The sequence below is a fragment of the Pelodiscus sinensis genome, chromosome 20, assembly GCF_049634645.1.
Source record: "Pelodiscus sinensis isolate JC-2024 chromosome 20, ASM4963464v1, whole genome shotgun sequence".
Lineage (NCBI taxonomy): Eukaryota > Metazoa > Chordata > Testudines > Trionychidae > Pelodiscus > Pelodiscus sinensis.
Genome location: NC_134730.1, coordinates 15182457 through 15206730, shown reverse-complemented (window position 1 = coordinate 15206730; position 24274 = coordinate 15182457). Strand labels below are relative to the sequence as shown.

Sequence of the window (24274 nt, the reverse complement as noted above, 5' to 3'; positions counted from 1 at the left end):
CCTTGATTTTTTGAAACAATCGATTCAAACTAAGTTGAGACCTTTTTTCTTCAGAGCCATTTTCTGTTGGGCCATTTGTTTGGGGCTTTTTGTATGCTAAAGTCAATGGTCAGTGTGTGTTGCATTCTTCAATGGATGCATTTGGAATACAGAGTTAGAGAAATGTTTGAACAGAGCCAACATTCATGTTGAGGTTTTATTCCCTGTGTGGGTGTGATTTGCCTTCACTTAAGAGTACAGCTTCCTGCCTTGTTACTTCCTCATTACTTGTTTTTTAATAAATAATAATCATTATCTAATTATTGAACAAAAGCACCTGCCACACGTTAACATTCAAAAGGCAACTTGTAATATTTTAATCATGTAGCCTTTTTAGAAAATGGACTTCAGTTGTCCATTAATTTTGTTCAGTTCCTTAATTTTGGACTTCCTGAGTATCTTTGGGGGAAATGCATATATTTTTGGACTCCTTTAGAGGTGTCCAATAGTCAAGTGTGACACATTGTGTTATAGTCTCCATTTGACTCACTGTGAAATTAACAAATATTTGCTCTTCCCAGCTTGGTCACTTTTAAATTTGTGATGGATATGTGGAGACAATGAAAGCAATGCTGACACTTCCAAACAATTGGAGACTTTATCAGCTGTTCAAAATTTCACATTTTTTAACAGGTCCAAATTTGGGAATTAAATATGTAATTCAGTGCAGTGAAATCTCTATAATTAATAAAAATGTGGTAAGGCATAATATAATTGATGGAGCAGTTCCTAAAAGTACTAAATTAATCATTAGGACTTTAAAAATTCATATAACTAGGAACTTAATCCGGGTAAATAACGTTAATTTCGTCCTTAGAACAGGGGATTGGCAGCAGGAAGGAGTGCAGGCTCTGACAGGGAGTGTAGGGCTGGTAGTTGGGTGTAGGTGAGGGTCTGAAGTAAAGGCTCAGGGAGGGAGTTTGGGGACAGGATGGGGGATAGGAAGAGAGGGTGCATAAGGAAGTGTGGGAGGAGGGGGTGAGGAGTACCACCCTTTCCTGGGGCGGCACATCTGCCAGCCCCAGGTGACTTAAAGCACCCCAGGGTCTCCTTCTGCTGTTAAATTAGCTGCTGTTGTGAGGCTTGGACTCTTTAAATCGCTGATGTCACCTTAGGTCGCACAGGCCTGGCAGTGCTTAAGGGCTGGCTGCCCTTATGACCTGAGCCCAGAGCTGCTTCCCACACCTTGCCTAGGGGCCCAGCAATTCTGTCAGCTGTCCTGCCCCTAGACTACTCTGTTTTGATCTCTTCTGCCCTGAAGGCATGCATTCCTTCTCTTTTAAAGCTGTAGGAAGTATCTGACAGCTTGTGGAAGACCATATTGTAATGTAGCAAACCCATCTTTGCATGTGTTTTTATATACCTGCTAAACTGAAGTTTCCATTTCATTCATCTGACGCAGTGGATTCCAGCCTACAAATTTATGTATGCCCAAATAAATGTGTTAGTCTTTGAGATGCCACAGAACTCCTTGTTTTTGCTGGAACAGATGAACACTGCTACCCCTCTGAAACTGGATCAGATTAATTTTCATATCAAACTAATTTCCTTACCTTAGACCAGGGCTACTCGACATGTAGCCCATGGGCCCCATGCATCCCGCAGCCCATTTGTTTGTTGCCTGCAGTGCAGTTTGGGTTTACTGTGTGGTTTGGTTTGATATGTGTTTTAGTAGTTAAATTCTTGGACTGTCATTGCTCTGTAAAAGTGCTGTCATATGGGTGGAAATCGGGTAAATATTTCTTATTAATATCAGCAGAACTGACTTAAATGGGGCCTTGCGTGTTGTGTAGGCTTTCTTTAATCTTTGTATTCATGCCTGTCAATCTGAAAGAAGCTATTTGCATATATTTGCATATATATATTTGCTTGTACATGCAACCACACTTAAGTTGCGGCCCTCGGCTTGTACTGTGGGTATCGTGGTCCCCAGGGCTTCCAAAGTTGAGTAGCCCTGCCTTAGACATATTAATACTAATTTTTCTATCTGTGTTCTCACTGAATACTGGTATGAATGGGGATATTACCCATTTTCATCAATGCTTTTGCTTGAAGTAGTATACCGTTTGTTGCCTAATGAGGATCACATAAAGTCCCATTCCTTTATTTAATAGGCTTCAGTACCTTTTGGACACTGTTTCTTCAGTGTCCAAGCCAAGTTGTTTTTATTAAAGCATATATGCCATAACAATATTAAAATCACCAACATGTATGTAATGTTGCCAGTTCATATGACAGTCTGCAATATTCTACCACATCTAAATTAATTATTTAACTTAAGTGAAATTAACTCAGTGAGCACAGAAGTAAGTTCATACACTAAAGCTTTCCCTTCGTTTGGAATGCTGCTTGTGTAAAGTGATGATAAAACTTTTGATTTTAGGATGAACTTTCTGATGTTAGTCAAGCGGGCTCAAAATCTACTACCCCAGCATCAACAACTGCTTCAGATGTGCCTATGTTATCTGCTGAAACTCCCCTGAAAGAGGACAATGAAGGGCTTGCAAAGAGTGCAGATACACTGAACAAGAAATCAGATGTAAGCAAGCACATTGAGGTGCAAGTAGCTCAAGAAACAAGAACAGTGTCCATCGGTAAGCTGCTGTAACAGTTCAGGGGTGTGGTATTCTGATATGCCATTCAATACGATGTAATACAATACAGAGGCAATCACTGGTGCCTGGAGGGAAAGAAATATATGTTCATGCTTTTTTTGAAGTGCAAAATATTGATGATATTGAAATGAGGGTCACTGAATAACTCTTGGGCTGTTCACATCATATTTTTCATGGAATGTGAAGCGTATTGATGTATTAATTGCATTCCCAGGGTTATTTAAAAAAATGGAAAGACTAGATGAACTAATTCCATCTCTCCATGATTTTCCCTTACTGCTTTATCGTATCTGACTTCAAATTTTTGAGGTAATGGGTCTGCCACCACATTCTTTGGGAGACTAGACTTAGTGTAAGGCAGGAGTGGGCAATAATTTTTGATGGGGAGGCTACTCTAAGATTTTAGAAATTGATCATGGGCTGCACTCTTCTGTGATAATGGAGGAGGTGCAGGGTCTGGGATAGAGGTTGGGAGCAGAAGGGAGCTTGGGGTAAGGGATTAGGGTGCAGGAGAAAGGAGTGAGAGGTCTTGGAGGGAGTTCTTGTGAAGGAGGCAATTGTGACCTGGGGCACTGGACTGGGGTGAAGTTGTTTGGGTTGTGAACCTGGACAGGAAGGGGTTGTGACCTTGGGATGCAGGGGTTTGGGTTGTGACCTAGGGCAGAGGATTGGGGTGCAGGAAGGGGGCAGAGGGTTTGGGTCATGTGGGGTAGGGGGCAGGAGTGGGGGGCGGAGCATTAGGGAGGAGGGGCTGGAGTACCAGAGGCAGGCTCTGCCTAGGAGTTATCTCGGTGACTCCTGGCCCGCAGCTCAGCACATTTAAATGAGCCTGCCTGCCTGCCTACCCCACTCCTGCACAGATGGCAGGGGTCGTGTGTGTGTGTGTGTGTGTGTGTGTGTGTGTGTGTGTGTGTGTGTGTGTGTGTGTGTGTGAGAAAATAACTACAAGCTGGGAAAATAACTACAAGCTGGGAGAGGGTGGTGGTGCTTTGTGTGCTGCCTGTTTTTCAAACTGTCAGCTTCCATTGGCAAGAAACTGACCAATGGGATTGTGCTGGGGACAGAGGCAGCTCATGAAGCCCCACCCCGGTTCACAGCGGTGAAAGAGAAATGGTCTGGCAGCCACTTTTCTGAGTGGCGTGCGGGTGGGGTGAGGCAAGCAGGGAGCCTCCCTGGAGCTCCTCATCGTGTCCCCAGGCCGGATCCAGTAGCTTGGTGGGCCGGATTAAGGCCTTCAGCCCTTGCTTAAGGCCTTATCTTGATATAAATGTTTACCTGTTGCTGATGAGAGTTGTTGCTAATCTAGTACTCAGACTAATTTAACAGCAAGCAGAGCCAAGTATTCTGCACAGTTGAGAAAGAGCATTGTAAAATTAACTTGTAGATTAAAGTTAAATAGAAGGACTAATGAACAGATTCTATTTTCAAAAATGACATCACTTTTTAACTTGAGGCCAATGCAGAATTACCCCTCTATGAACTCAAGTTCCATACAATTCACAGGCTTTGGCACAGTATATGAAATCTGTCTCGAGGACCCCCACATGTGACACCCTAAGACAATAATGTACAGAGTTTTTCTTGTATGTCACTATTTAATGTGGTTAATGGAGACAAATTACCTTCCCTACCTCCTCCCCCAGGTGCTAATGAAAATGAAGATAAATCTGATGTTCAGGCAATCATTGAGTCCACTCCAGAGCTGGATATGGATAAAGATCTCAGTGGATATAAAGGTTCAAGGTAAGTTTTACTGTGACTTGAGTACACAAACTAGTATTTCCAAAGGTACCACTCTTACTCATTTTGAATTTGTATGACTTGTTCAGACCGATTGAGAGCACATGTTGCACAATGAATTCCCATGACCTGTTTTTCTTCCTTCAAGAATTCTGCTTATAACAGCAAGTTTTGTTTTTACTGCTACATTTGAAGTACTTATGTACAAGATATTGTATATTTCATGAACTTGGGACACCTAAATGCAGTTTTCCCAGTTAACAGTATGTGCAAAAGAGGGTATTTACCTTTTTTAAGAGAAGGGCTCAAGATATGGTTCATTCCAATTTGGATTCTGGGTTTTTTTTTTACCCACTCCTTTAAAATCCTGTCTACCTCCTTATGTTGCAGTATCATTACAGCATTTATCCTTCATAGTCATAAAAATGGTCGTATTGTCAGTGGTCCATCCAGTCCAGAAGTCCTTTTGGCCAGTGACCTTTGCCAGATGCATTAAAGCAAATAAACAGATCAATCTTGAGTGATCCGTCCCATCATCCATTCCCAGCTTGTGATATTTGGAGACATACAGGCACCTAGAGTATGGAGTAGTTGCCTAATGCCATTCAGAGCATGATGGCAGAGGTGTTTGTAAATTCAGATGCACTCCCTACTCTCACGTTACTGGCAGCATGTTCCTGGCTTTGAGACTTTAATTCCTTGCTGTCTGAGAGAATGTAGGGTACACATTTCAAGAGCTCTTTAAGTCCCATTGCAAGTCATTCACTTAGGAGGCCAAGTGCTGACGTCACTTCTGAAAATGGGAATGAGTTGTGGATATGGCGACTTTGATGCTCTGCCTTGTTGCGCACTATGCGTACTGTGCTAATCTGCTGGGTATTTAGTCTTTCTGTATGGGTCCTGCTATCATGAACTGAAAGTCCCAGTGTGCTTACTTCAGAGAACACTAAGTCTGTGCAGACAAGTCCTTAGTCTTGTAACACACTTAGGCCCTGCAAAAGGCTTTGCTCCCAGCAAGAGTACCTCCTTGAGGCCAGATGCATTGTATTTTACCCACTGCCAAAGTTGCACTGTCACTTGCAGGAAGACACACAACTGCTGCTTGGCCCTCTGGACACATCATGCTTTAGTCCACCACTGCCTGTAGCTGGCAGCGAAGGTCTGCTCCCTGGACTGCTTCCTGCTTTTTCCATCCCCCAGAGAGAGACTACAGACTCTCTCTCTGTCTCTCTCCCCCTCCAGCCCATTTTCTGCTATAGGTTTCCTGGTTTTTGGTCTCCCAGATGCTGTCATGTATATTAATTGGTCTCTCTGGTCACATTAACTGCTTCAGGGCCATTCTTCCAACATAATTACTTCAGAAATGTCTCTCAAAGTTTTCAGTTAATTTCTGTTAATGAACGAGCTATAAGTGCAGCCATCTAAAATCACATTTATCTGTTTCTGTTCAACTGTGTGAAATGTTTGAAAGAAAAAAGAATCAACTATTAGACTTCTAAATTTTTAATTTCAATTTCATTGTTTAGCACTCCTACCAAAGGTATAGAGAACAAAGCATTTGATCGTAATACAGACTCTCTCTTTGAAGAGCTGTCTTCTGCTGGCTCTGGCCTAATTGGAGATGTGGATGAAGGAGCCGATTTACTGGGTAAGACAAGCTAGTTGACGACATTATTAGTGTTGTTGTAGCATATTTCTTGTAATTTAAGCTCCTTGTAAATATATTTCCTGTTAAAAATCATTGTATTAAGCTCCTTTTTCAGTGTCCTTGAAAGATGGTATTAAAGTTCAGTTAAGTTAGTAACCTTCAGGTTAGGTTTTTTCAGTGTGAAACGCTAGTAATACTTTCTCGTTCAAGTGACTTTTGTCAGTATCAAGAAAGAAACAAGAACACTGGAATCAGTCTTTCCACGTTTTGCTGAACTTCTGCCACCCTATCAGGTGTCAGTTGTGATGACTAAATGTTTTGGATATTACTCAGTGAAGACAAAGATTTTATTTTCAGTGAGGTTCTGAATACAAATATAATAAACTTGGTGACTATTCAAACCCTGATTCATTTCAGTTAAGATAATTCTTCTAGTTGCTGCTGCCTGAAGCTGAGTAAGGCTCCATTTTCCTATACTGGGAAATGAAACCATCTCCTAGCTTATAATGACTTTTCTGTGGTATAGCATGTGGTTTTAAAATTTAGCCTCTCATCAGTTATTTAAAATGCTTCCTATGTTTATGGCATGATACAAGAATGTGTTTGGTGCCTCATATTTAGGATGTTTTCTTACAAACTAATTCTTTCTAGTTTTGTGCAATCAAATTAACATTATTTAACCTTTTGGATAACAAATTGGGCCCTCATCATACATTTTATATATAGTTCATATTTGGAATTTTGCCTCATATTGTGTATTGCTGTTAAATTGTCAAACATGTTGATTTTGATTGAGAACCAAATCCTTTAGAAACACTTTAGCATCTCTTTTGTTTAACAAAAAGCAACAACTCAGTAATGGTCTCTACTGAGCTGAGGGGCAAGATTTGCAGTAAATTCACAGTCAAGCAGGAAGCTGGTCAGCATCATGTTTCTGTGGGTGCCATGAAACTTTTACTGTGGCAAAACAATTATTATTTTTCAGCATCCAAACTTCATTATATTGAATAGTTGGATTAGAGAACATATCCTAGCGCTTGTCTTCACTGCCATGCTAAATCTGCACCTCTGCAGTGCGTCCAGTGAAGACACATTAAGACAATGGGAAAGCACTCTCTAGTCAATATAATTACTCCCTGTCAACGAGAAGTAGAAACTGTGTTGGTGGGCAGTGAACACAGTGCTTTAAGTTGATGTAAATTATGTTGCTTGAGGGCTAGGTATTTTTACTTCTGAACAATGTAACTTGCATCCATGTAAGTGGTAGTGTAGATAAGCCCTTAGAAGTAGCTAATTTTTTAAGATGGAAAATGAACTCTACAAAAAGCACAAAAAGTAGTTTGACTCTCAATCTTATTATATAAGGGGGGCAGGAGTAGGATAGAATTTGCAAGGACTTAATGTATTTTTGTGTAATCTGAATTTCTAGTGATTGTGCACTTTCCTGAATATTTCTTGTTTATTGGGGAAGAAATTGAATAGAGTTGCACTGGAACAGATTTTATTTTGAATAGGCAGCAGCAATGCAAGTTACACCTGTTGCCATTGTCCATAGTGTGGAAAGACCATCACTAGGGGAAAGAATAGTTCTTCTTCTAGAGAGATGTCCCCGTGGGTGATCCATATTAGATCAGTGCACCGCCGCCGAGCCCAGTGATGGAGATTTTGACATCTGTACTCTTGGGCTGCACGTGTGCCAGCTGAGAGCGCCACACTCTCACTAACTGCCTACACTGCACATTCGCGAGGCCCCCCTCCCCTCAGTTTTTTCTCTACTGCCTCTGGCTTCAGACCGATCCTTCATCTCTCCTGACAGCTTTTTTCTTTCAGAGAGTTTCTCTCACTAGAATTAGACCTCTCTCTCAGAATTAGATAATTCATCAACAGGAGAACTCTAATAGTAAAACAACTGCGATGAAAAAAACTATTTACATTTTGCCTCTTATAGACACTGCGCTTTAAACTGTGGCAATGCTTTTTTTTTTCTTTAATTAAAAAAAAAAAAAACCTCAGACACAGCAACTGACAGTTCAGCTGTCATAAAGATGTAAGGAGTTAGGACAACAAACTCAACAACCAGGCTAACAGACTTCAATACGATTCAGGGTTTTACACTCCCTGACCAAAAAAACCCAAAACCCCACAACAAAAAACAGAGAAAGGTAACAGGAACAGATAAAAGAAAACAACGGAGTAAAAGAACTTTAAGGGAACCCCTATCACTACAAAGTGCTCCGGATTAACAATGCCCGGATACCCGGGTTTAAGCATTGAGAGACCCGTAGGGAGGCAATCCCAGTATTGGATGGACATGAGAAATGCGTCCAATGCCTGGGTGAAACTCATGCCTGTCACAAATGCCTTCACAGCTCCAAGATGAAGGCAAGAACCAGATGTGACAGAGAGCTCAGGCTGAAGCTTATAATGCTTGAAAATGTGTTTTGACCTGCCTTGGATCCAGGACAGCCAGAAAACAAAAAATGCAAAGAGAAGGCACCCGCAAAGAAACGGCCCATCTCCGTGCCGAATGCAGCCCTGCCTGCAAAGAGGCTGTCTCCCAAGCGTGTGCTGGCAGTCCTACCCGCGGCACTTGCACCTCAGCACCTTTGACATTCCAGGCGTCTCTGGCACTGCCCATGCAGGCACCATGCTGGCAGGGGAATCCTCCTCTCACCCCGGAGCTTCGGGCTTCCAGCTGCACGTCCTCCCAACATGGGGAACACCCCATGCCGAGAGCAGCGCACCAGGGAGTAATGCTGCCACTCTGCATTCACAGCACCATGGCAGTATACGTTGCAGGGCGACTTGCTGATCTCCTCCACACTCAATTCTCCGATTCTCGGCTCACCTGCCAAGCCAGCCTCTCCAGCAGGTCTCAATCAAGGCTTCTCTGACTCTGAGGGAGAATCTCACGGGTCTGTCAGGACATTCACTATACTCATCTGCTCCATACCAAGCTTATAATAACATGGCCCCCTGGTATCCAAACCCATGGGGACCTCCGCCTATGCCTTTCCCAAAGTGGCAGTACTGGGGGGGAGGAGGGTAGCACCCCAGACCGAGAGCTAAGTCAAGTCGTTTTCAGCGCACTTCGCATAAAAAGCAAACGTTACGACTATCTCAAGCAGACACTGGACTGATCACTGAGAACATACCAGCCAGTCCTGCAACAGCAATCAACAGCGATAAGGCAGCTCCTCCACCAACCCTGTCCGCATCCAACAACTTTGCTTGTTTCCAGGACTTGCTAAACGAGTTGTGGCAGAGCTTAATATACCTTTTACAGGAAGTATCTGAGAACCAGCATGAACTAACAGACATCTCACGTTCAGCTTGACACTTTTGGCCGAAAGGTATATGCCTCATCCATCCTCCAATTCAGGGTGGCCAATTATGCCACCTTGCTAAGCAAATACAATTTTAAAAACTACTCCAAAATCCGGGAATTCACCACTGCTATTCCTGGGGCAAAGAGACATCAATTTGAAGTGCTACTGACAGAGGGCCAGACCATAGCGAACAGTCCTGCAGGCCTCCCTTGACGTGGCCGACTCAGCAGCATTCACCACTTCAGTAGCCATTGTGATAAGAAGGGCAGCATGTTTCATGACCGCCTCTTTCCCCAGAGAGTAATAGAGATGTAGCCGTGTTAATCTGATCTTGCTGAAACAAAAGAGAGGACTATGCAGCACTTTAACCATCTTGTTAGTCTTTAAAGTGCTGCATAGTCCTCTTTTGTTCCCCAGAGAGGTACAGTCCTCGGTAGAAGACCTCCCTTTTGACGGATTGAAACTTTTTTTGCGGCAAACACTAACGAATTACTGCACTCTCTGAAGGACTCCAGAGTACTTTATGCTCTCTTGGCATCCAGAATAACACTTATCAGAAGAGGAGGCAGTTTAGGTACCAACCCTATCCCAGACCTCGCTTCCAGCAATACCATCAGCAGTATCACAGGCAAGACCTCTTCCAATATGGCAGGGGTAGGCAGCGGCATCGGTGCCCTCAGTCGGCTACTTTGCATCAATCCCAGCAGCCTGCCAAACAGATTTAATGAGATGGGGAGGGACTTTCTGGACCCTCAACTAATTCCAGGGAGGTCTACATCAGCTGCTCTTTTTTTATCATAGTCTGAGACCCTTCTTTCAGAATTGGTAACGTATCATATCTTACAGATGGGTCCTCCAGATCATTAAACGTCGGTATACGATCCCCTTCGAATCCATACCCCCTTCCTATCCCAGTCTCTCCTCAGGGACTACTCTCACAAGACAACACTACTTCAGGAGGTCCAATATCTTCTACACTTAGGCGCCATCGAGCCAGTCCCGGAGCACTTCAGGGGAAGGGGTTTTTACTCTCAGTATTTCTTAACCCAGAAACGACTGGGGGGATGGAGACCCATCTTGGATCTGTGTGCTCTAAATAAATTAGGAAGCAAAAATTTAAGATGGTGACACTGGCAACCATCATACCTGCGCTTGAAAGGGGACAATAGTTCTCGTCCCTCGACTTACAAGATGCGTATTTTCACATTGCAATTCACCATGCTCAGATGGTTTCTCTGCTTTATTGCAGGCTCTTCTTACTACCAATACAGGGTCCTTCTCTTTGGCCTTTCCATCGCCCCATGGGCTTTCTCCATTGCTGTGGCCGCCCTCAGAAGGCATCAGAACATGAATACCAATTAAACCCCAGCATTCTCTCTGACATTTTCCACCACTGGGGCCTATATTTGCCGCTGCCACGAACAATCAATGCTGACACTACTGTTCCAGGGCGGGCATCTGTAAGGGCTCCCTGGGCGATGCCTTCTTACTCAACTGGGCACAACACCTACTCTGTGCTTTCCCATTGATACCGCACCTAAACAGAGGGATACACAAAATCAGGAGGGACAAAACTCTCCTAATCCTTATAGCACCTGCCTGGTCTCAACAGCCGTGGTTCCCTTTCCTGACCAATATGCCCCTCGATCAACCCATCCACTTACCTATCTTCCAGTACCTCCTCCTTCCCTCACCATCACTGTCTAAGCCCTGGAGCTCGCTTCTCTCCACCTCACGGCTTAGCTCCTCAACGGCTCCTGGTCATAGACCTTTCATGTTCCCACGAAGTATAAACAGTTCTTTTCCACAGTAGAGCCCCTAGCACACACACAACTTACAAACCACCTCCATTTGTGCGTGTAGGATGGTGCACGCAAAAGAACCTTTCACCAGCCACAGCACCAATGCCTAATATCCTTGACTACCTCCTCTACCTCAAACAGGACCTGCCTGGCACTATTTTCTATCAGGGTTCACCTCGCTGCTATCAAAACTTTCCATGTCAATATCGACGACACCTCAGACTTCGTGCATCCCCTCACCCACAGGTTTTTGAAGGTACTCCAAGCACTTTATCCAGATGTAGCCTCACATGTGCAACCATGGGATCTCCATCTGGTACTAAACACGCTTATGATGCCTCCCTTTGAACCCATGGTTTTGTGGTCCTTGCTGCATTTGTCTATGAAGACAGCATTCCTCGTGTCCATTACCTTGGCTAAAAGAGGGGGAGAAATCGCAGCCCTCTTGGCTGACCCACCTTATACCATTTTCTTCAAGGACAAGGTCACACTACGAACCTACCCTAGATTCCTCCCAAAGATTCATTCCTCTCTTCACCTCAACCGGACCATCCATTTACCTACCTTTTTTCCAAAGCCTCATGCCTTGATCTTTCTATCTACAACGCACCAAGCCCTTTTGATCCTCTCCTAGACTCTTTGTCTCTATAGTGAACCATAATAAGGGCAGCGCCATATCTTCACAGAGACTGTCTCATTGGATCGCGGACTATATCAAGCTCTGCTATGAGCAAGCCCATGTGACTCCTCCAGACAGAATAACAACCCATTCCACCAAGGCAGTTTCCACCTCTATTACCTTCCTCAGGAAGGTCCCACTACCAGACATATGCTCGGCCGCCACATGGTCCTTGGACTACACATTTGCTAAACACTGCACTTTTACAGGGCCCTCTATCGAACCTCAGATTCTCAAAATCTGTCTTATCCACTGCATTCATTCCTGACCTGAACTCCCTATCTCCTTGAGGAGACATGGCTTTGTAGTCATCTAATGTGGAGCACCCACAGGGACATCTCTCGAAGGAAAAGAGGTTACCTACCTCTGCAGTAACTGATGTTCTTTGAGTTGAGTGTCCCTGTGGGTGCTCCACTACCCTTCCTTCCTCTCCTCTACTTTGGGGGTTTTGCTTCTATGACAGCAGACTCCGGGGTAGAGAAGGAATGGGGGGAGAGGGAGGCTCATGTATGCGCAGTGTAGGCAGTGAGCACATGGCACACTCGGCCGACGCATGCGCGGCCCAGGGGTACAGCTGTCAAAATCTCCATCACTGGGCTCGGTGGTGGAGCACCGACCTAATGTGGAGCACCCACGGGGACACTCATCTCGAAGAACGTCCGTTACTGTAGAGGTAGGTAACCTCCTTTTCTGTTCTTTTCCTCATGCTCTGGACTTCCTTGCTGAGACCACAGGCAATGGTGGTAACTATGTGATGGGTTTTTATGTGGTCTTCTCTTCCTAAATTTGGTAGGCATCCATAACTCACTTCACATGTCCTCATACAGTGGTAATTTCTAGTTGCCACTGATATTTTTGTAGACTATGAGATTTCATAGCATGTTATAAACTTAGTGCTGTGGTGAGGAACCATTTTTGGATTGGTGTCACTGACTCACAGAAAAATCAGTTGGGGGGGCCGCACAAAAGTGAAAGCAAAAAAAGGAACAAAAATCCTCATTGACGTAGCTCCCAAATGAGAAGCAGAAAAACACTTCCCACATTCCTCTTGCTCTCCAGAGCCCGGGGCCCCCCAGACCAGTAGATATTTGTGGGCCCCCTGGGGCTCTGAGGCGGGCCCAAAAATGAGGGGTTCAGTGTTTGGGAGGGGGCTACTTGGAGTTTGGGGCCTTAAGGTTTGGGGGGTCTGGGAGGGAGGGAGGGTGCAGGAATGGCCTGGGGTGAAAGGGCTGAGTGGGAGGTATAGTGGAGGTGAGAAGGGGGAAGGAGTTGTGTAACTCTGAAGGTTAATGGATGAGCCCAGGCTCATCAGTTAACCATTTACACTATCAGATCCATAAAAGGATTAGGTTTAGTAAAATAATTGTTCTCTAATATATGCAATAGGCTTCTCATGTGTTACATGAAAATGTGTCGACCTAGTCACTTTCGATATGATTATATTGGTTGTTTCATTTATGTAGCATTACAATACATGGATGTTTTTGTCTCAGAAGCATACATTTTCCTAACTGATTCATCACACATAAGCCACATCTATTTACAATGTGTTGAATGTGTTTTTAGAATAGAATAACCCGCTAAATTAACGTTAGCATTGAACTTCTAGTTCCATAAAATCCAGTTAATTGGGATTCTCTGATCTGTTTTCTCTTGGGCTGCATACCCAGGGGAATATTCTGGTGTGTATGCTTTTAAATACTTTCAAATTGTCGCTTTTCAGTTAGGCATTCTTGGCTGCTGCTTTCATATAATACATTGTCTGCATTTTTCTGCTTGGAAACATTTTTTGCCTTTGCGTCCTTTTGGCTTTCCAGCTGCTTTTTGTCCATATTCTTGACAGGGTAGGGATCCCAACAGTCATTTGCATTTAGCGCACATCATCCTAGATAAGCTTGTAAAATAGTTTTTCATATATATTTTTTTAAGCAAAGCCATTCTTGAAACAATCAAACCCTTCTGATAATTGCAGTAACAGACCTCCTCTGTTTTCTCCATCTGTTAGCAAACTGAAAATAACTTGTATACCTTTAAGGTAACTTACTACAGGCTAACCTTCTCTAGTCTGGCACTCTCTGATCTGGCACCATCCATGGTCCAGCTTGATTTTAGTTAGCCAGAGGTTCACTTATCACGGGTGTGGCCAAGTTTCCTGCAGTCATATAAAGTTTGTTTACAGCCACCAGTCCTGGCTCAGTGTTCTATGCTATTATTTAGCTCTAATTTACCACTAAATGTCTTCTAAGATCCCAGTAAGCAGTGAAAGTGTAGGTAATGCTTCTAGACAATATTGACCTCCTACGGTTTGGCAAATTCTCTGGTTCGGCACCAGTCAGGTCCTAAGGGTTCCGGACTAGAGAGATTCAACCTGACTTCCAAGCTAAATTTCAATGAGCTGTATAAGAGGCCTGTTGCTGCTCTTTTAGGGGAATATGATATTTAATTATTCGCAAGATTAAATAAATTTCAAGGTGCATGCCTATTATAAATGTTACTTTTTACTACTATGTAGATGTGTTCATTTTTTATTTTTTATTATTTTTTTGGCTTTATCAAATATTTTGGAAGATGTTACTATGTTTAGCAAACTTGTCAAAGCCTGCTTTCAAGGAGAGTAATTCCCTGAGTTTTTTTTAGTTTGCTGCATACTGCTAGCCTCTAGTTGGCATAATTTCCAATTGCTTCTGTAATCAGTCTGTACATAACGCTGGGCTTCGTTGTCTTGAAGTCATCAGCTGAACAAGACTTAAAACTATTATTGCTGTTTTGTACTTTTAAAATATTAAATCTGTACTGTACTTTAAATGCTCCAGTAGATTCTCATTCTACTTAAAAAATTCTGAAAGCATGTTGGTAGTAATATATGGAACTTCCTGGAAATATGAATGAACCTTATGGTTGAAGTAAAACAATTGAAAGCATTTAAACCTAAAACTTGGAAACTTTTTCAGTATCAAATATTTTTTATCTAAATTTTGCATTGATTGGGGGGTTAGCATTTGTTCTAAATACCATGTTTCTAAATCATGTCACAGAAGTGAAGATTGCCTTTTAATCCATTATAACACTTTATGCTAGGCTAACTCATTTTGCTGTCTGTCTTGCATATCAAATCATAGCATATTTAATTTCATATTTTCAGTGCTGGGTTTTCTTCACTGTTACAGTTTACAAATTTCTTGATTTATTGCTTTTCACTCATACTACTTCTTACATTAAATGTTTCTTGTTCTTGTTTTTGCTCTACATGGAATGCATGGGCTTTAAAGACCGTAATTTCTTTGGTAAGGTATCATCTGCTTTGGGGAGATCTTCAAGGTTTTTAAGACTATCTCTGAGCTTTCTTGTCAGCATGCCCTATGTATTATAAAGGGCATACCTTGAACATCAAATATACTGTATAGGCTCTTTTTCTAGAATACTTCATTGAATTTGAGCATTGTAAATGGTTAAATTTTCTTCTTTATTAATGACCTAGATTTTCTATTTGACCTAATAGTGCTTTAACCTTTCCCTAAAGCTTGTGATTCATTTTGGGTAACCTTTCCCTAAAGCTTGTGATTCATTTTGGGTAAAGCTTGTGATTCATTTTGGGTAAAGCTTGTGATTCATTTTGGGTTGTTAGCCAGAGCGGTCTTCAGGCGTCACTTGGGGAAGGATGAAAGCAAAGCTTAGCAGAGAAAGAAGAGAGAAAGATCTTTAGATATTTGCTCAGTGGGATTATTTACGTTGCTCCTGTGAGGTGCTTCTATAATCCTCTTGTTAGGTAGAAAGAGACAAAATGTAGATAAAAATATTTTATTTAAAAATGGTTAAATTTGATTTCTCTATTGTAAAAATATTCATTCTTTTTCCTTAAATTCATTCACTTTCTCTCCCTTGGAAAGGAATGGGCCGTGAAGTTGAACATCTTATTCTGGAGAACACCCAGCTATTGGAGACCAGGTAAGTGGCAGTGTAGATTTTAACAAGGCAGTACTTCCTGCCTATTCCCTCATCTCACTCTTTTTATCATTTTCTTAAATGCATAGTGCCACATGGGATCGCTGACAAATAATGAAATCTTTTTACTTATTAAATGGTATGTATTAATATTCAGAGCTGCCCACAGTTGTGTACTGTATTTGGCTCTTTGAATGGAGCACAATGTATTTGATTTTGTCTAAAAGGTCACTTCAGTCTGCCAGTTACTTTTGCTTGGTAGACTTGTATTGCACTCTACCAATGTTCTCCATTTCTGTTAGCATGCTGAATATTAAAATGATGCAAAAACTTTAATTAGAGCAAGAAATCTTGTCCTTTTTAGTAAGCTGCTAGTGTCCACTTAAAAAAATAAGTGTGTACTGCATGCTTCTGCATTCAGAGAAACCTAGTGGTCCTGGCTTTGTAGTAGGGTTGCCAACTTTCTAATACCTGAAAACCCAACACCCTTACCATGCCTTTTCCTTCAAGCCCCACCTTCACTCCATCACATCTGTTTCTCCCCCACCACTCCAGTCACTCACTTCCCACCCCTGGGACTCACCTCACGCTTGCAGAACAGGGGTGGGAAAAGCTGACTTGACCCTGATCAGTCAGGGCACAGTGGGACATGGAGAGGGGGGTAGGAAGGGAAAATCAAGGCATAGATGTGGGAGGTTCTGGGGCATAGGTCACAGACGTCCTATATGGACAGCACTGGTACCTACTTTGGAGCCCCATCTGGGATCCAGCCAGTTCTCACCCTCAGGTTGTGGGTGGTGGGAGAGTGGGGAAAAAAGTAGCCACTAAGCAGAATGGCTCCTCCAGGCTCCAGCAACATTTGCTGCTCTTCCCCAACCCCATCCCTCCAGTGGAGGACAGTTACTGTCAGTTTCACTTTACAACTGGATGTTCCATTGAAAAGTGGACACCTGACAACCCTACTTATAAGATTCCTTTGACTGAGTATGTATGGCGTTGCTGGTGTTGTGTTTTTTTTTAGGATTTTTGAGGCCTAAGTTGTCCAATGTAAATAAAGGTTTAAAAAATTTTTTGCTCTAGGAACCTGGCCAGTATGTCTTCTAGTACAATAGCAGCATCCTACAGCTTCTATTATATGCATGTCTTCAGTATACAATAGTACTGCTTGGCTACGGTAATTTCCATTAAGCATGACTAGTATCACTAAAAACTGGCCAGAAAGTTTAAATGGAAACAAAATATTGTCAAAATATATTTTTTCTGTCTGTTTTGACAAGCTGCTGAAAATGTGTTCCAATTTGGAATTGAATCCAACTATAGGAATTTATTTGCCACATATGTTACTTGAATTTGAACTTTAATTTCATTTGGACATTTTTATTTCTAGCTTTTTAGCAGCTTTAGAAAGAATATGGTAACACTTAAAGTCAGTCATCTGTTTACAACCCAGTGACGGTGCTGCACATTATGTACTTTTTAACCTTCTTTTAGAAAGTGTAAACTTCTAGTTGCTGCATATAACACTATATAATAATACTAGGGATGTTTAAAAGCGTGTATTAGGGTGACCATGTAACCGCTGAAAATCTCAATGTTTACATGGTTACCCGCGCTGCGGATTCTGCAGTATAAAGCTTAACTTTATACTGCAGAGCCGGCAGCAAAGCCGCCTTCCCAGGAGCGGAGCTAGCAGCCCTTGCTTGCCTGGCTCCTGAGGAGGAGGCTTTGCTGAGTATAAATCACACAATTAGCAGAAAAGCATCTGCTTATGGGTTAAACAGTTGGTCGTTTAGAATCAAATATTCCTAATTAATATTATACAACACTATTTAATTGGAGGTTTCCAAGTATAGGAACTAAACTATGCTAGTGTTTCTAACCTATGCACTGTGAGGTTTCAATGGAGTTGTTATAAAAATGCATTCCAAATGTCTGTTGCATAGAAATGCGCTGAATGTGGTAAAGAATGATTTGATAGCCAAAGTGGATGAACTGACCTGTGAGAAGGATGTACTGCAAGGTGAACTAGAAGCTGTAAAACTAGCGAAGCAGAAGCTTGAAGAGAAGAACAAGGAATTAGAAGAAGAGCTTAGACGGTAAGTGTTTAATTACTGTCCTCATGAAAGTTTAGAAATGTCCACTAAAGAGTCTTTTAGTTATCTCATCTTTTCTCTTTCTTAGAGCTCGGGCAGAAGCAGAGGAAGCAAGACAAAAAGCAAAAGAGGATGATGATGTACGTGTATATTTAACAAGTTTGTCACACTTTTCAGTCATATTCCATCATTTTAGTTTAATTCTGTGAAGCTTACGTTACTTAATCAGATATAAACTATTTTCCTCGTGGAAAAGGGTTGAAAAGTGAAAAGAGTAGTCCTGTAGCACCTTAGAGACTAACAAAAATATACCTATAGTATCATGAGCTTTCCTCAGATTAATCTTAGGTTTTTGTGAGTGTTGCCCAGGAAAGCTCATGGTATAATATCTCTCCTTTTTTTTTTTTTTTTTTTTTTTTTTTGCTTAGTCTTCTAGCACCTTGGAGTCTACTCATTTTTTTTTTTAAGGTTACAGACTAACATGGCTACCCCTCTGAGACTTGAAATGTTGAGGGAAACAAAATCTCTCATCTAGGCTAACCTTCTCTAATCTTTTCCTCCCTCCTGTTCCCTTTAGTGAACTGATATTGGCTTAGTTTCCACTGGCTATTTATTGATTTCTGGATGGGGCTTAAGGTGTTGTCTTAAACTTACAGAGCACAAAATGGTTTGAATCCTGGCTACCCAACTCTTGCGTTATGCATCCAAGGCACTTAAACTAATTGCTCTGTTCTCTAAGCAGAATGTGGTAACTGACTTCATGCCCCAATATTCCTTTGTAGAACTATAAGCTTGCTTTCTGTATGTGCAGAGTGATGTTCCTACTGCTCAGAGGAAACGTTTTACCCGTGTTGAAATGGCCCGTGTCTTGATGGAAAGAAATCAATATAAAGAGAGATTGATGGAGCTTCAGGAAGCTGTACGATGGACTGAAATGATAAGGTAAATGATATTAGATCCTTTGATATTCCTTTTGTGGTGTTAACAGACTGATTTCTGGAGAGCAGTGTGATTTTGGTGACTAGGCTGCTGATTTGTAGCCAGGAGACCTGCAATCATTACCATGTTTGCCACAAACCTGTGGTTACTTTGCCATGAGCACTCCCCCTCTCTCGTCCTCGGTTTGCCTTTTTTGCTGTTCGACTTATCATATTAGACCCTGACCCTGTATAAGATGTAAGCCAGGGGCGAGGAACCTTTTTTGGGTTGGGGGCTACTGACTCAGAGAAAAATCTCTCAGGGGCTGTACAAAGTGAGAATTAAAAAAAAACTTCAACAAAATCCTTGCTGATGTGGCCCCCGACTGAGGAGGAGAAAGACACTACCCACATTCTCCTCACGCACCAGAGCCTAGGGCGGGCCTAGGCTAGTAGATTTTTGCGTTCCAGCCCTACAGGGCAATGGTGGGGGGATGGAAGGGGACTGAGGCACCAGCACAGGCTCCCCAAGGCTGGGGGTGGGAGCCTTAAGCCTTGGGGGCCAGATTCAGGCCAGTTGGGGTCTGCATCTGGCTCCCGGGCCTTAGGTTCCCCACCCCTGATTTAAGCAATTATGAAACACACACCATGGAAGCCAAAGGACTCCTCTCAACTTGTAACATTAAGTGCCTTCAGTCTTTGCAGCCTTAAACTATAAAGGCTTTTGGGGCAAGAAGAATTCTCTTACTCTGCTTGTACTAAATTCTTCTAAGACAATCATACAGACAATAAAATAAAATTGGTCAGTGGCCCAGATGTGATCATTAAATCAGAATTGGTTGGTAACCTCAAGTAAAAGTAAGGGTACAAGAATTATCAAGATTAAGAAATAAAGACTGGAAATAGAACAGTCCAAATCAGTTAGGGTACGTCTACACAGCAGGGCTATTTTGGGATACCTCTTTTTAATGCTCCCACTATTTTGTGATAGGTGTTGAAATAGTGGATGCACTATTCTGGCATCCCTTTAATTTTCGTTCCACAAGGGTTAAGGGATGTCTTGAAACAGCGTGTTGTTTCAAAATTTGGCACTGTGTAGATGTGCCAGATTTCAAAATACACTATTTTAAAAATGTAATCGAAATAAGAGACACAGTTTGCACTAAGCAAATTGCCTATCTTATCTTATTTTGAGGTTAGGGTCCTGTGTAGATGCACTCTTCTATGCTGAATTTCAAATAAATTATACAGCTTTCCTTCCAGGTAGTTAAATTTGGATTCTCATGTCTGACCTCAAAGAAAAGTTCGTTCTTGTACCACTAATTACCTCTCCCATGTATCAGCTACTATATACTGCCATCTAGTGGTCAGGCATAATAACATCTAACATTTACCTATCTGTCAGCCCCAGACAGAGGGGCTGAAGAGTCATTTTCCCATATTCCTGTGTGCGGGCTGGTGGTTGGATTAATATAGAGAGCCAGATAAAGGAAGCTCTGATAAATGAGGTTTTATTGTAATTGATAAAGTAAAATGTTTGATACTGGTTTCTGGTGCTGAAAGTGAACTCTTGTTTGTCTTATCTAAAGACAAGATTCAAGAATTAACATCTCAATTTTTTAAAAACTAGTGTTTAAAAAAAACCAAACCAAACCTGAAAGTTTCAGTTTACAAAAGGTTTTTTTTGAAGCAATATCCACTGCTCTTGCTGTACCTCATGGAATAACACTATAAATAAAACTGGTCTTAAGAGTAGGTAGGTAAGAATGGAGGGGGCTGACTTATTGAAAGGAAAGTACTCTTCAGTTGCAGCTGAGTTTAAATGGTAAAACTATACTATGACTTGAGATTTTTTTTTTGCATGTTATGAGGGGTGTTGACACCTTCATCTTCTGTGTCCTTGCCTCAAGGAAGCACCTTATACTTAAATACCATAGTTGTAAGGTGTATGGGAATACACACCTTTTGTAGTATTGCTTAATTAGTCAACTTTAGATTTTTTTTTTCTTTAGAGCATCAAGAGAAAATCCAGCCATGCAAGAAAAGAAGAGATCAAGCATTTGGCAGTTGTAAGTACTAAAATACAGGCAGATTCTGCTAAATAATGCCGAAGAGTTGGTATTAATGCTTTTTGTGTGCCTTGTTAATTTCATTTTTAGACTAAAGATATTTAAACTGCTTCTCTTTTTGATACCTAGTAGGCCAGCTTAGTAAAGCTGTTCTCGAAGACAAAATATATCCGAAGCTATATCCTATAATAAATAGCTATGCATTTAATTTTGAATGTTTGTGGTTTGCATGTAATTATTTCAACACTAAAAAGTTTTCTTACCCCACAAAAAATTTTACTGATATTCTTTTTTGAATTTTATTTAGAGTAAATAACCTAAACTGAAAAAAAAATGAAATCCCCATAACCTTACATTCTCTTTTTTTAACATTAATAGCTTAATAGTTAACTGTTAATAATTCACCTCTCATCTGGAAGGCTTGTAGGTTCACTGATGTAGAGAATTAACAGGGATAAAAGGTTGTGGATTCACCAGGATTTGGGCTCACTTGCAGTTCACTTGGGGGCTAATGCACTCTTTTAAAGAATTCTCTTCAACTAAGAACATAAGCTACCTTTTGCCCATTTTTGGTGAATGTTTAAGTAAAACTTAAGATCTGGTATTCCTTTAAAGCAGGCATGTCCAAAGTCCAGCCCGCGGGCCAATTGCGGCCCGTGTTCCAATTTAATATGGCCCCCGCTTCCTCCCCCTCTCCTGGCTCCCCGGCGCTCTTTTGAACTGGCATGCCCAGCGCGCCGCTCCCGGCCGCGCCGCCGCTGCCGCCGCCGCCCATGGCCTCCGCGGTCCTAGAGCCTGCCCTGTAGGGCACGTCCACAGCCCCGCTCCCCCGCTTGGCTGCGGGTTCGCCCTGCCCCCGGGCCGCCGTGAGGCCGGCGTGCCCTGCGCTCTCCGCCCGCCTCCGACCCTGCGGGCCCTCCACCTTGGGGCTGAGAGTGCAGGGACGGCCCTCACGCATGTTCACTTCTTCAAATCTGGCCCTCTTTGAAAAAAGTTTGGACACGCCTGCTTTAAAGGAAGAAGATGGGATAATACCACTGTTTAGATTAGCAGGCCTTCTCTTATTAACACAGGTTCATGTTAAGCTGTGTGTAAGCTATTGCTGAGCACATAATAGCTGCTGTGTTTGGGTCCGTTTCCTTCCAACAGCTATAATTCATTGCTTTAAGCAGCGTAGTGTGCAGAGTCCAATGCGCAAAATAGGGTGACCAGATGTCCCAGTACTAAGGGCTTTGTCTTATATAGGCGATCTGTTATCCCCACCTCCCCTCCCGGTCCTGATTTTTCATACTTGCTGTCCAGTCCCCTTGTACAAAAGGAGTCAGTTTTGTTGGGTGTGTATAGACTTGTCAATAGAGCCCTATCAAATTCATGGCCATGAAAAATGCATCATGGACTGTGAAATCTGGTGTCTCACTGTGAAATCTGGACTTGTGTGCTTTTGCCTATACTATACAGATTTCACAGGAGAGACCAGTGTTTCTCAAATTGGGGGTCTTCACCCAAAAGGGAGTTGTGGATGGTTGCAAGGATATTTTTAGGGGGGATTGCGGTATAGTTCCTCAGACTTTTTTGTGGCCTTCAGAGTTGGGCAGCTGGAGAGCAGCAGTGCTGGTTGGGCACTCAGCTCTGAAGGCAGCACCACTACCAACAGCAGTGCAGAAGTAATGTCTCAATACCATACTATGCCACCCTTACTTCTGTGCTGCTGTTTTCAGAGCTGAATGGTTGGATAGTTAGTGGTGACTGAGGGCGCAGCTTGGCAGGCAGTAGTTCGGCCTTCGGCGCTGGGATCTCCACTATCAGCAGCTCCTTACAGTTATAACACTCATGAAATTTCAGATTAAATAGTTTGAATCATGAAATTACTTTTAAAATCCTATGACCCATAAACTTGACTGTGAATTTAGCAGGACCGTGCGTATCAAGCTTCTTTTGACTTTCAGTTTCAGCAGGCTCTTCAGTTCATCAAGCAATACTGCTAAGAAACCAGAACCACCTGTTAATCTTAAGTATAATGCTCCGACTTCACACATTACTCCATCAGTCAAGAAAAGAAGCAGCACCTTATCTCAACTACCTAGTGACAAATCTAAAGCCTTTGACTTCCTCAGTGAAGAGTAAGATTAATTTTTGTTTTCCCATTGTAACTTATATTAGTAATAAACATATACAGGTAAAAAATATCAAGTGACCATAAAGGTAAACAGGATAAAAATAGCACTAATGCTCAGAAGCTTCAGGGGGTAGCCAAGTTAGTCTGGTCATCTGAAGAAGTGAGCTGTGCCCACGAAAGCTCATGATACTGTCTACATGTTTTGGTAGTCTGTAAAGTGCTGCCAGACTATTGGTTGTTTTTTAAGTTTATTTTTTTTTAAAGTAAAATTTTAAAAAGGTTTGACAAGATAAACTTTGTGCTGCTTTTTCTGCATAGTAATGGAGGCTGGGATGGGACACACAGGCAAAAATTGGAAGATGAGGAAGAGTGTTCCGGACTGTGATGGAGTTGATGCTCTCAACTGCCAACAAGCTCCTTCTAAATGTGAACGGGAAACAAAACAAAACAAAACAAAATCATAAAGATTAAGGATACAAACCCTGGTTAGAAACCACAGCAGCAGTACATATCAGATAACTGAATCTTCCTCCTCCACAAATTGGCAATTCATAGTTCACAGTAGTCTTTGAATACATTTCTTTTAAGCTCATTGGGAGAAAGCAGTCATAGACTTAATTGTCATAGAACACGGGGTGGGCAAGAGAGCCTCCGCAGGCTGGATCTGGTCCACCAAGCCAGTTGATTTGGCCCCTGCTGCTCCCCCACCCCCAGGCCAATCGAGACCTGGGGACAGAGCGTACAAAGTGTCCTCCCCCACCAAGAGAGTGTGGCACCTAGAGTGGATCTGGCAGCTCACTCTAGGCACTGTGCATGCCTTGTAGGGTTAGGGTGGGGAGCAGAGACTTCACATGCTCCCCCACCCCCAGGCCCTTAGTGCTTGAAGTCTCCTGCCCTGCAAGGGGCACATGGTGCTTTGAGTGAACCTCCAGCTGAAATAGTTGGCAGTTCTCTCTAGGTGCCAAGGGTGGGAGGCAAAGACTTCCCACTGCCGCAGCGCTTCAAAGGGGCAGAGTTGCATGGAGCCCAAAGTCAGCTGGGGACTCTAGCTGATCCCAGGCTCCGCCTTGCGCTGCCCCTTTGAAATGCTGCCATGGCACTTCCAAGGGGCAGCGCTGCATGGAGCTGGGGTCAGCTGGGGACTCCACAGTGGGCTTCCACAGCACTGCCCCTTTGAAACTTCGCCACAGTGTTTCAAAGGGGCAGCACACATGATTAATCGTGATTAATTTTTTTTAATTGCTTGACAGCCCTAACTGTAATAAATGTTTATGAAAATGGTTTG

At 42.5% G+C, this 24274-nt stretch overlaps 1 protein-coding gene across 7 annotated transcripts in view; it reads left to right on the top strand.

The window, feature by feature from the left end:
• The window catches only part of SPAG9 (sperm associated antigen 9), a 132195-nt gene that overhangs the window by 81892 nt on the left and 26029 nt on the right, over nt 1–24274 (top strand). For all 7 annotated transcript variants that reach the window (XM_075903797.1, XM_075903795.1, XM_075903798.1 and 4 more), the window contains 9 exons: nt 2423–2633; nt 4298–4397; nt 5921–6042; nt 15740–15797; nt 17738–17890; nt 17976–18027; nt 18699–18829; nt 20817–20873; nt 22820–22993. In XM_075903797.1, the coding sequence (XP_075759912.1) occupies nt 2423–2633; nt 4298–4397; nt 5921–6042; nt 15740–15797; nt 17738–17890; nt 17976–18027; nt 18699–18829; nt 20817–20873; nt 22820–22993 (1058 nt within the window). The remainder of the gene's footprint in view (nt 1–2422; nt 2634–4297; nt 4398–5920; nt 6043–15739; nt 15798–17737; nt 17891–17975; nt 18028–18698; nt 18830–20816; nt 20874–22819; nt 22994–24274) is intronic.